This window comes from Aquarana catesbeiana, linkage group LG11 (genome assembly GCF_042186555.1).
Source record: "Aquarana catesbeiana isolate 2022-GZ linkage group LG11, ASM4218655v1, whole genome shotgun sequence".
Taxonomy (NCBI): domain Eukaryota; kingdom Metazoa; phylum Chordata; class Amphibia; order Anura; family Ranidae; genus Aquarana; species Aquarana catesbeiana.
The window spans coordinates 23207222-23220767 of NC_133334.1; the positions used below are offsets into that span (position 1 = coordinate 23207222).

At 46.9% G+C, this 13546-nt stretch overlaps 1 protein-coding gene across 6 annotated transcripts in view; it reads right to left on the reverse strand.

Moving 5' to 3' along the window:
• Positions 1-13546, reverse strand: part of USP47 (ubiquitin specific peptidase 47) — a 111807-nt gene that overhangs the window by 11882 nt on the left and 86379 nt on the right. For all 6 annotated transcript variants that reach the window (XM_073604078.1, XM_073604074.1, XM_073604075.1 and 3 more), the window contains 4 exons: positions 3926-4101; positions 2270-2350; positions 2065-2180; positions 749-867 (listed from right to left, as the gene is read on the reverse strand). In XM_073604078.1, the coding sequence (XP_073460179.1) occupies positions 749-867; positions 2065-2180; positions 2270-2350; positions 3926-4101 (492 nt within the window). The remainder of the gene's footprint in view (positions 1-748; positions 868-2064; positions 2181-2269; positions 2351-3925; positions 4102-13546) is intronic.

Consider the following 13546-nt stretch of genomic DNA (forward strand, 5'->3'; position numbering starts at 1 on the left):
GTACGCCCTCCTGGCAATTTAAGCCTGTGCTGTAGCCATCTTTTGGCTAATTTACAGATCCTTGATAGGTAAAACACAGAAACCTCTTATTAAAGTCATAAAGACTTTCAGTGCCGACTCTTCCTGACAATTCAGATGATTTGTCTGTCTCTGGATTCATTTAGACTGTAAAGTCAACAATTCTGAATGGGTTGAAGCCACAGGATCGGGATTACAGTCTGACAACAAGCTTCTTTAGAAGACTCAGGCTGCACCGGCGGTCAGGATTCCCTCAGAGTGTCCTTGAGCCCAGGTTCACACTAGTACGATCTCGGACATGGCATGTGATTCGCACCCGCACCGCAGGTGATGATCACATGTGATGTCTGAGCAATGAGAGTTCCGCCATACAGTTGTATGGCTGAACTCGCATTGGATTCGCACAAAAAAAAAAAAAACAAAAAACAAAAAAACAAAAAAAAAAAAAAGGTGCAGGGACTTTTTCCCCCTCACACTGGAATCGGATCACATGGGTGTTCTCACCCATGCGATCCGATTCCTGTCCGAATCCACAGTGCGCACTGCTATCTGTGAACCGACCTGGGGGTGTCATTAACACTGTATTGACACCCGCAGCGGTTCACAGAAGGCCGTGTGAACTGCCTGCGGGAGAGATGCGATGCGGGAAACAGCGCTTGAATCGCACCGGTTCCCGCATCGCACAAGAACCCAGGCTGACTCTCCAGAAATCAGAACACACACACTTTACCTTCCAGGACCTCAAGGAAGACCTCCCAGTTGCTTGAAATACTGATCTCATTCTCATAGACATGGTAATCGAGGAATACTGTGCCGGGGTTCTTCCAGGTCTTTTTTCTTAATCGGAACCTGCAGAAAACAGACATTTAGATGCGACTCTCTCAAAACTTAAAAGGAGCCATAGAAATAAAAATGTGATTCATGTAGAGACAGATTCCAACTCTAGCAGTGCGACAAAATCCTCCAATCACTGCTCAGTCACTGCCACCAATTCTGAATAAACTTTTTAACCTTATGGATCATTCGTATACATGGACTGATTTGTGAGATCCTACTACAGAGAACTGGAATATAGAAACATTACAGCACCATCTTGTGGTGACTTTCCATATAGCGCTCTGGTTTGTGTGGTTTTTTTTTTGGATTATCATTCCACAACTCCTAGAGGAATAATCTGAGCAGCTGGGTTAGTGACGGTCATGTTTTTGACTACAGAGACACTAAGGCCCCTTGCACATTGGGGCGGTGGGTGCGTCGGTGGTAAAACGCCACTATTTTTACCTGTACCATCAATTTCACTGCGATATTCAGCCTCTAGCAGGGTGCTTTTACCCCACCCCCACCCCCCCGGGGCAGAGAAAGGGTTAAAACCACTGCTGCAGCAGCGCTTTGCCGGCGGTATAGCCGCGCTGCTCCATTAATTTCAATGGGCAGGAGCGGTGAATGAGCGGTGTATACACCACTTCTTTGCCGCTCCAAAGATGCTGCTAGCAAGACTTTTTGTTAGCGTCCTGCCAGCGCACCGCTCCAGTGTAAAATCCCTCGGGGCTTTAACATTGGGGAGACAGGAGCGGCTCTTTCAGGGTGCTTTGCAGGCGCTATTTTTAGTGCTGTAGCACCTGCAAAGCGCCCCAGTGTGAAAGGGGTCTAAATTACAAGTTGATAGTGCCTAGAAGTTGGTAGTTAATGCACATTGTGAGACGCTCACAGTGTGCAGTGAAATTGGGAGAAGCCATTTCAGTCCAGGAGAGGAGCCGCTACAACTGTGCAAGTCTTAAGAGAAGGCCGGAGTACAGATTTAATACACAGGGTACCTATGACACCAGAGTAACAGAGCACTAGGTTAATTTTGAAAGAGAGACCATGGTGGGGAGCGACTTGCTTTAAGACTGTCTATCTGTGATTTAAACATGATGACAGGTCCTGAGCCTTCCCTATTCTACGGTTCCCTTTTAATAAACTTTACTGATTACAAAAACTTTTAGCCCATGTGCATGCCTGAACCAGACACAATGGAGTGGAAAGCCTTGAGAGAAGGGTAGGTACCTGTCTACGGAGAGGTCCAGGACACACTGCTCCCTGAGTTGAGGAATCAGCTCTTCCTTGGAGTGTCGGACACTCATGCCTTTGGCGAACACGGCGTCCAGCAGGAACTTACATGGCTGCAAAACAAAACCGGAAATGCAGAAGATGAATATTCCACGCAGGCGCGGCACTGCGGGGTCAGGAGGTCTCTGTGTAGTGTTCCTACCTCGGGGTCGTTTATTAGGAGCTGGAACACCTTCACTCTGTACTCGCCCTTCTTCAAGGCCCTTCCCAGCCGGATGGTGATCTAGAAATACAAGAACAAGCAAAGCCTTTACCTTTTCCTATACATAGAAATGTAAAAAACTAAAACAAAATTAAAAAAAAAAGTGGGAAATGATTAGTAGTAGTTCTGCCCATAAATGATCTAAGCCAAATAAAGCTGCTACGGCAAATATCTGCTATCGAGATATAATATTAAATACAGTGGAACCTCGGATTGCGAGTAACGCGGTTGACGAGCGTTTCGCAATACGAGCTATTTTTTTTTTTTTTTTAATCCTGACTCGGTTTGCGAGTGTTGTCTCGCAAAACGAGCAGAATTCAAGCCTCTGCGGTGTGCAGTACCGCATTTGACCAGAGGTGCGGGGGCGCCGGTAACACTCTGAGCCGTTCAGAAATACCCGGAAACACTCGGAAATACTCCATTCCTGAGTGCTTCTGAGTCTCTCCGGCGCCACCCCCCCCCCCCACCACCTCTGGCCACATGCAATACATGCGGTATTGCATATAATAGAAGTCAATGTGGAACAAATTATCTTCGTTTCCATTGACTTCTATGGGGAAACTCGCTTTGATATGCGAGTGCTTTGGATTACAAGCTTTCTCCTGGAATGGATTATGCTCGTAATCCAAGGTTTCACTGTATTTCAAAACTACCCGGAAAAAGTTACTGCAAATACATACCGGCTTCTGCTAATAAGAGTGTGTGCCGAGAGGTGCTGTCTTTCCCAGGTGTTGCAATAATTAACATGGCGCCCTCTACCTCGGTATACACGAGCACCTAAAAGGCATTATAAACCTTCCTTATCTGCACCTTGTGTTCTAAACCTACATAACATGTGCATGTACCTTTTTAAATGTCATTGGTTACTCTGTACACACAGCTTATAGTAGAGTAAACCTTCACATTCCAGTGTCAGAAGTTTCTGTTCCAACATGAGGCATGCAGGTTAATGCATGACCTCTGTCTGTTGTCCAAGAACTGACACTTCCTGTGAAGAAACTACATATCCCACAATCCCTGGGTTTTTCAGTCTAGTGCTAGCGCAGGTAAGAGCTACACTGTAATTTGACCTGACGCAGACACAAACAGGCAGAGAGCTCACCATGCTGTTTTTCCTCATATTAGCACTTCCACATTAGTGATACTACAAAGAGGAAATGGCGAGGCATGGATTGCGACCTGTTTGTGCCCCCCCCAAATTTTTTTAACCACCAGTCTGCCTATGCATGAGCGTTTAAAGGGCGTGATTTTACTATGATCACACAGTCAGTTCAAGCGCTGCTTTAGGAAACATGGCACCCCCAACTCCTGCATGTCCAGATGTGATCACTTGGCATGTAGCAAGGATGGAGGTGCAGAAGAGCAGAATTTGGCCGGAGATGCCAGATCCTTTTTAGCAGGAAGTCTATGAACTGACATCAAGCCATGTGCATTTCTGGGAGAGGTGGTGAGCAAATAATGACATTTTAGAAAATCCTGAGTATGCAATGAGTACCGTTGCCATGGTTTCAAGGGCAGATGTACATTTTTTTTTTGTGGCAACCCACAGACTGAAATGGAAAATGCAACATAAGACATTGAGATCCAACTTCCTACCTTGTTGTCATCGGAGAAGGAGGAGAGCGTTTCGTTCAGGCGCACACTTTCAAACTCTTGATTGCTGGCATAGACCCGGAAGACTTTAAACTGGGAGGAGGGGACCCCCACAAAAGGCTCCAGCTGCTGTTTGAAAGCAGAGAGGGTGATTCTTTTATCTACATTCACCAATAAACCTGCAGAGAGACGAGGCGGGTCAGGAACATGCACAACACATTTCTGGGCTTCACACGTCTAATCACACCCCCGACAGAACATTGGAGGACTCTAGAAGGCTGGATTCACACACACACACACATATATACACACCTACATTCCTGCATCCACAGGCACAACTGTACTGCTATTTAGCAGATTTGTGGGGGGTGCCATTGATTCTTAATGGCACCCTCACGCATCTGAAGACGAGAAATCGCATGGCGCTGCAATCGTGCGATTTCCATGCGACTGCGGTTTTAAAAAGATGCAGGGTCCTTTTTCCAGCTTGTCCCGCCGGTACAGCAGACCATTCAAATGGATTGGCTTCTAAGCCCGCATAAAAATGGGAGTGGCACCAATTGTATAGGTGTGAACCTAGCCTAGACCACACATGCACAGATTTCATTGTTTGACTTTCACTCATTTTAGGTATTTTGATTACATCTAGAAAATTAAAAATGTGCCAAACTGTCTACCCATTTTCTGCTCAACTTAAATTGTGATCAGGTAGAGTAGGAAACAACTTGACTTCCCAATATGTAGTGCCGGGGGGGGGGGGGGGGAGGAGGGGTTTGGCTACAAACTTTACTAAGCAAGATTACTGTCCTTCAGGCTTTAAGCCTCGGTTCACACCAGAGGGGGCACAACTTGCAGGTCGCCTCACCGAGTCGACCTGCACGCGACTGCCCGGGCGACTTGCAAAACGACTTCTGTATAGAAGTCTATGCAAGTCGCCCCAAGTCGCCCCCAAAGTCGTACAGGAACCTTTTTCTAAGTCGGAGCGACTTGCGTCGCTCCCCTTAGAACGGTTCCATAGCACAGAACGGGAGGCGACTTGTCAGGCGACTAGGTCGCCTGACAAGTCGTCCCTGTGTGAACCGAGCCTAAGGGGGTCGGACTGTGGCCAGTGGCAGCAGAAAATGCCCCATCATTGGTATTAATGGGAGAAACAGTTCCTCAATGATGGTGTCAGTTGCTGGAATAGTGCCCCATCATTAGTGTCAGTTGCTGGAATAGTGCCCCATCATTGGTGTCAATTGGTAGAATAGCGGAATATGGGAGGAATAGTGCCCCATCATTGGTGTCAGTGGGAGGAATAGTGCCCCATCATTGGTGTCAGTGGGAGGAATAGCGCCCCATCATTGGTGTCAGTGGGAGGAATAGCGCCCCAAGGGACAGATGAAAGCAAGCAAAGGGCCACATCCAGTTCTCGGCTGCAGTTTGGAGACCCCTGATCTAGTTACATAGGTTGAAAAAAAAGACACAAATCCATCCAGTTCAACCAATAAAAGGGGGAAAAAAAAAAAAATAATACAATCCCATATACACAATGCTTCACCCACAGTTGATCCAGAGGAAGGCGAAAAAACCCCCAGCAAAACATGATCCAATTTGCTACAACAGGGGAAAAAAATCCTTCCTGATCCCCCGAGAGGCAATCAGATTTTCCCTGGATCAACTTTACCTATAAATGTCAGTTATATTATGTAGATTGATTATTTTTAATCCTCATGGTGCTAGCGTTAGTACATCGATAAGAAGGTATATTATATTTACTTGTTTTAATCTTATTTTTTTTTTTTTTACATTTCTTCAGTTACTTCCTGGTTTCTGGCCTAGGCCAAAATGAGGTCATACATCCCAGAAGTCTTCAGGAGGGGAGGAGGGGCTTTCTCAGCGAAGCACACCCTCCTTCCTGCATGTCTGAGTTAAGGCAAGATGGACTCCAGGAAGTAAATGCTACATGAATCATCTGCCCTTACTTAGGAATGGCCACGGCCAGAAATGTTAGGGGGGTGTTTTTTAACGTGATTGCAGCAAAATAAAGTATGGAGACATGGATGGATGGGTGGGTGGATGGGGAAGTTTGCTTTAAATGTTAACAATTAATAAAACAGTGTTTTTGGTTTGTGGTGCTCAGATGCAGTGAAGATTCACTTTAAGTGACATCCAAAAACCAGTAGAAGAAAGCACCTTGACAGGAAAGGGTGGAACCCAATCCTTTAGACCGGGGTCTACAGACTCTCTAAACAAAGTAATTGTTCTTCAGATTTTTAGGGGGCCAGACTGTGGACAGTAGGAAGAGACAATGCCTCAGGCTTGGTGGTCAGCGGGCGTAAGAACAAAATTACACTGTATTAGTGGTCAGTGGTGGTGGTGGGTGAATAGGACAAGCTCCAAGCATTGATTATGGAAGAATGGGGGGCGGCCATCAGTCAGGATGTGGCCCAGAAGATGATGACAGAATGCCGGGGAGAACTGCAGAGGTCCTGAAAAAGAAGGGTCACCACTGCAAATATTAACTCTTTTCATTAATTTCATGTAATTGTCAATAAAAGCCTTTTGACACTTATGGAATGCGTTCAGTATTCCAGAGTAACATCTGACAAAAAGATCTAAAAAAAAAAACTGAAGCAGCAGACTTTGTGAAGATTAATATTGCTGTCATTCTCAAAACTTTTGGCCAGGGCTGTAGACTAGAACTCCTCAGGTGTAAGCTCATCGGTCATGGACTCAGAATCAGATCTTCTCTGCAGCCAAAAGCCCAGAAGTGAGGGGCAAACCAGATTAAAAACACGCATGACAGAGGGGGGGCAGACATTCGCATGTGGCTTCTATGATCGGAGTCAGTAAACAGCCGGGTGCTTCGTACCATAAAGTCTTTCAAGTCCGTAGAAGAAGGCTTCACGCACACGGGTTTATTTTAAATGCTGTGTCTCCTTAAAAACTCACCCAAGCTGCATTTTATCAAACCAGTTTAGCAGAGTTTAAAATTTGGACAATTATCGATTTAATTGGGCAAAACTTTAAAGCGGAACTCCATCTAAAAGGGGAAGTTCCCGCTTATTTGCACCCCCCCCCCCTCCCCTTTACCTCCCCCCCCCCCCCCCCCCGCTGTCTTCTGGGACACATCAAAGGACCATTCACAAGGAGCAGTAGGAAAACAGTTGTGATTCACTTCCTGTTTCCCTTACTAGAGATGGCGGCACCTGCACCCGAAGCCAATTGAAGAATCAGTTCAGGTGAGGACATCGCGGGAATCCAAGACAGGTAAGTGTCCTTATATTAAAAGTCAGCAGCTACAGCATTTGTAGCTGCTGACTTTAAATTTTATTTTGGGGGGGGGCTTGGAGATCCTCTTTGATTTATTCTGTCTATTGATATAAACACTGAAGTGCTAGAAGCGCCTAGCATTTAGGTGCGTTTTTTTTGCCATGTTTGGCTGTTCCCTGTCAGAACACTCCTCTGTATTCAGGCAGTTCTTCTGCGTTCAGGAGAGGGGCATTTTACTCCTTCTATACTCCGCTGCTCCTAAACGCTGGGTGCATGGACACAAAGGCTTTTATTAAGTTGAGTTCAGGGGCTTTGGCAAAAAAAAAAAAAAAAAAACACACCAAAAAGCTCCTAAAAAAGCGAGTTTAGGTGCAGCAGTGTACATGAGGCCTAAACCCCCATAACACACAGGCCGAAATTAGCTGGTACAGTAGAAACCAGCAGACTCTAAGCCCATACATACAGGTCCTTGTGTCAAGGCCCGCTTCTGTCAAACGAAATCAGCAGCTGACCGGCATCAGATCAGCATTCTCAGCCAATGGCTGCGAGCGCTGACCAGTGTGTTCTGGGGGGGGGGTTGTTCTGGCGGGGACCACCTTACCTTACATCTTCTATTTTATGCATAAAGGTAAAAAACCTTCTGTGTGCAGCAGCCCCCCACTAATACTTAACTGAGCCCAATCTTCCTCCAGCGATGTGCAAGAGAGACTGAGCTGTCCGGGGACTCTCTCTCATTGGCTCCCGCTGCTGTCAATCACAGCCAGTGAGCCAATGAGGAGAGTGAGGGGGCAGGCTGAGCCGTGGCTTTGTGCATGAATGGACACACAGAGCAGCGGTTCGGGAGCCAGCCTGCTTGGATGCCCCTATTCTAAAGCTGCTTGCTGTAGGGCAGGGGTCTCAAACTGGTGGCCCTCCAGCTGTTGCAAAACTACAAGTCCCGTGAGGCATTGCAAGGCTGACAGTTACAAGCATGACTCCCACATGCAGAGGCATGATGGGACTTGTAGTTTCACAACAGCTGGAGGACCGCCAGTTTGAGACCCCCTGCGTAGGGGCCCTCATCAGGAGGTAGGGCCCAGGAGTGCTGGCAGGGGACCTGAGAAGAGGAGGATCGGGGCTGCTCTGAAAAACCATTACACTGAGCAGGCAAGTATAACATGTTTGTTATTTATAAAAGAAAATGACCTTTACCCCCCCACCATTTTTTTTTAATTGAACCAGCCGCTTTAAAACCTACCTACGGTTTTCTTATCAAGTTCTGGATATGGTGAATTGGACCTCCACAGATTAATCCTCCTGTCCCCACACCCCACCCTAGGGGACAATGAACTGTGCTGATCAAACCTTTAAATTGGAGGTCCGCCCCCCAAAAAAATGAAAAGCCAGCAGCTACACATACTGCAGCTGCTGACTTAATAATCGGACACTTACCTGTCCTGGAGTCCAGCGATGTCGGCATCGCAGCTTCATGTTTCCATCAGCTGTCAGGTGCTGCCACCGCCATTGCGGGCAAGGTAACCCAGCAGTGTAGCCTTACGGCTTCGATGCTGGGAACCCTACTGCGCATGCGCGAAGCCCCGCTCCTCTCTCCCACTGGCACCGCGACAGGGAGAGGAAGGAGGGAGGAGGAGGAGGGAGGGAGCCCCGCGGTGACATCATGGGCTGTGGCGCAGAATCCCGGAAGTGGTAACAGGATACCTGTCAAAGACAGGTATTCGGTCTCCCCTCCCCCCCGAAAGTTGCCAAGGTGCACTGGAGGGGGGGGGGGGGGGGAGACAAATGAGTGGAAGTTCCACTTTTGGGTGGAACTCCACTTTAAGCACAGAGTAAATCTAAGAGGACAGGAATCTCCATTCCATTACCCCTTCATTCTAAATTAAACTGCAGCCGACATTCTTTGGATAATGTAGGGAAGGTGGTTAGAACAGTGGTTTGGTTGTGACAATCTCTCCCCCCCCCCCCCCCCATTTAACTGACCTGGTGGTACCCCGTCATACCAGCTGTCACTAGGGTGAGGGAAAAAATATATTACTGTGCCCCTTTTAGAGATCTCCCCTCAATTATTGTCTGAGTGGACACCCCCCCTCATATGTGCATCACCAGGACTGGAAATGAGGCCCCTTTCACACTGGGGCGGGAGCGGCGCCGGCGGTAAAACAGCGCTATTTTTAGCAGCGCATTACCGTCGTTTTAGCGGCGCTATTCAGCCGTCAGCAGGGTGGTTTTAACCCCCGCTAGCGGCCAAAAAAGGGATAAAACCGCCCACAAAGCGCCGTTGCCGGCGGTATAGCCGCGCTACCCCATTGATTTCAATGGACAGGAGCGGTGAAAGAGCAGTGTATACACCGCTCCTTCACCGCTCCTATGATGCTGCTTGCAGGAATTTTTTTTTTTTTTTAACGTCCTGCAAGCGCATCGCTCCTCGGGGCTTTCACACTGGAGACACAGCAGCGGCTGTTTCAGGTCGGTTTGCAGGCGCTATTTTTAGCGCTGTAGCGCCTGCAAAGCGCCCCAGTGTGAAAGGGGTCTGAGGGGGGAATGTTTGCTACGGGGGTGCAGATGCAATTAAAAGAAATTAATCAGACTGTGACCCTTCCTTATCTCAAAACTAGAAAGTTTAAGCTGGGGTTCCGCTTTGGGTCAAAGTACAAAGCCATCAAATCAGTTGGCCAGGCCATTGGAATTTTCAGGATAGATCAGCAAAATCAGGCATCATATTTTTTTAGTACAGCTTTTCTTTAAAGTGTTACTAAACCCAGGACCCGGCATTCACTATATCTGATCTCCCCAGGACTCTGCATTCACTATATCTGATCTCCCCAGGAGCCTGCATTCACTATATCTGGTCTCCCCAGGAGCCTGCATTCACTATATCTGGTCTCCCCAGGAGCCTGCATTCACTATATCTGGTCTCCCCAGGAGCCTGCATTCACTATATCTGATCTCCCCAGGACTCTGCATTCACTATATCTGGTCTCCCCAGGAGCCTGCATTCACTATATCTGGTCTCCCCAGGAGCCTGCATTCACTATATCTGGTCTCCCCAGGAGCCTGCATTCACTATATCTGGTCTCCCCAGGACTCTGCATTCACTATATCTGGTCTCCCCAGGAGCCTGCATTCACTATATCTGGTCTCCCCAGGAGCCTGCATTCACTATATCTGATCTCCCCAGGACTCTGCATTCACTATATCTGGTCTCCCCAGGAGCCTGCATTCACTATATCTGGTCTCCCCAGGACTCTGCATTCACTATATCTGGTCTCCCCAGGACTCTGCATTCACTATATCTGGTCTCCCCAGGACTCTGCATTCTCTATATCTGGTCTCCCACAGCACACAGAACATGGAAATGCAATTATTTTAGTAAATATAAACTGCTAAATACCTTTTCTCGTCAGCAGTCTATAGCAGTCTTATGACTTTTATCAGTGTCTGGTTAAAGCTTGTAGGAAGAGTTTTCATTCTACTCTGACTGTCCTATGAGGCTACATGACCCCTGACCCTCTGGACAGTGCCGATGGGAGGGTGCATGTGATCAGAACAGGGCCAAAGAAAAAAAAAAAAAAAAAACTCTCTAGCAATACACACCAAACTGAGCATGTGCAGCCTGACTCCAAGACTCTGTTCTATCAGCAGTAGACACGTGCACTGCCAAAAAATTTGTTTTTATTTTTATTTAGATTTCGGGTCATTCGTTTGTTTGAAAAAATTCGTAAATCCGAATACAAGAAAGAAAATCCGAAAGTTCGAAAGAACGAAAATCCAAAATAACTAGCTAGCTAATAAGAACTATTAAATTATAGGTATAGGAATTTCCTTTCAAATTGGCCTGTTTATTATTATCAACAAATTAATAATAATAAAATGTTTTTTATTATTATTAATATTATGAATTCGTTCCGTTCCATTCGTTATTTCGGATAAATTCGTATTCGTTACGTTCACTAACAGCTCATTTTTAAAGGAAATTCCAATACCTATAATTTAATAGTTCCTAATAGTTATTAGTTATTTTAGATTCTTGAATTTTGTATTTTCTAATTTTCGTTCTTATTTTCGAATTTCTGAATCTGCGAATTTGAGTTTTCGGAAAAATTTGATAAAACGTGTATGCAGGCTGTATTGGAAATCTCCCATTTTCTGAAAACTTAGCACTGGACAAACTGTGCAGTTTATCACGTGACTGTGGTATACAGATCAGCAAAAAGGTATATAGTGGCAGTATTTTAATGTAAAAAGAAGATTTATAAGCTGTAGGCACTGGGGGGGGCAGAGGAACTATTTTCATATTACTAATAACATTTTTAAGTCTGAACTTGCTGGAATACCTTAAGATACAAAACATGTGATGCCACACAATGCCTGCCTGGTACCCTCAGCTTAACCCCTTAGGCCCCTTTCACACGAGCGGACCGATCGGGTCTGCCTTTCCGTTTTTCAGGCGGACCCAATCAGACGATCACCCATTGTTCTCTATGGAGCAGCGAATGTCATCGGACATGTGTCCGCTGTAGGGCTGCAACTAACGACTATTTTCATAAGCGATTAATCGGCCGATTATTTTTTCTATTAATCGGATAAAATCATAAAAAAAATGTAATATGCCATTTTTCCGTTTATTTAAAAGTAATAATGAAAAAAAACGAGTGTTACACTCAAACTGCAGAATAAAACACCAATGATCGGGTACTATTCCTCCTGGGAACACCAATGATGGGGCACTATTCCTCCTGGGAACACCAATGATGGGGTACTATTCCTCCCGGAAACACCAATGATGGGGTACTATTCCTCCTGGGAACACCAATGATGGGGTACTATTCCTCCTGGGAACACCAATGATGGGACACTATTCCTCCTAGGAACACCAATGATGGGGTACTATTCCTCCTGGGAACACCAATGATGGGGCACTATTCCTCCTGGGAACACCAATGATGGGGCACTATTCCTCCTGGGAAAACCAATGATGGGGTACTATTCCTCCTGGGAACACCAATGACGGGGCGCTATTCCTCCTGGGAACACCAATGATGGGGCACTATTCCTCTCGGGAACACCAATGACGGGGCACTATTCCTCCCGGGAACACCAATGACGGGGCACTATTCCTCCCGGGAACACCAATGACGGGGCACTATTCCTCCCGGGAACACCAATGACGGGGCACTATTCCTCCCGGGAACACCAATGACGGGGCACTATTCCTCCGGGGAACACCAATGACGGGGCACTATTCCTCCGGGGAACACCAATGATGGGGTACTATTCCTCCGGGGAACACCAATGATGGGGCACTATTCCTCTCCCCCTCCCAGGAACACCAATGGGGCACTATTCCCCTCCCAGGAACACCAATGGGGCACTATTCCCCCCCCTCCCAGGAACACCAATGATGGGGCACTATTCCCCTCCCTCTCCCAGGAACACCAATGGGGCACTATTTCCCCCCCTCCCAGGAAAACCAATGATGGGGCACTCGTTGGCAGCGATTTTCATTATCGATAATATTGATTAATCATTTCAGCCCTAGTCCACCGACACCCACCGGCATCCAATCAAAACAGACGGATGGGGATCGACAGTCGGTCTGTTTCCATTTGACTGCCCCATAGAGAACAGGGGGCTGTGTCCTTGCCCGCTCTGCATAGCGAAGCGGACACAGACTTGTCATCTGCCTGCTCCGCGAGGATTAACGGAGAAATGCTGAGCAGGCGGATCTACTTAATGGATTGCGCTCCACCCGAAAATTGGCCTTAAAGTGAAAGTAAAGGCAATTCCTACTCTCAGCCACATTCTAAGCCCAATCTATCTAGTCCAGTAAAGAAAAAAAAAATCGCTATACTTCAATGTTCTGCAACCGCTCTGGTCCTGTCCCACACTGAGCCGGCAACAGAGCCCCCCATAATATCTCTATGGGTGACATTCACTTCCCAGGCACACAGAGGGTGATGCTGGACACCGGAGCGGCTGCAGAACAGGCAATGACAGTCATTTTTTTCCTTTACAGGGCTAAAAAGATTAGGCTTAGAATGTGGCTGAGAGTAGGATTAGAGGTAGTTCAGATTTGCCTTTTCTTCCACTTTAATTCCTCATGTAACACAATCTCACTTCTGGGCTGCAGTGATCCAATAAGAATACACCCACCATGGTATAGACTGAATAGGAGAGGGCTTAAAGGACAAGTACAGTCAAAGCTTTTTTGCCTAATGGATCACAGGAGTGCAGTTAGTTCTGCAGCCTGGTGACCCATTTTCAGCCGACAGAGCGCTGAATCCCGCCATTGGCTGACATCATAGAGCCAGTCTAATGATCCACCCAGAACCCTGTACCGGAACCTGACTCGGCTTTTTAGCGATCCGCCGA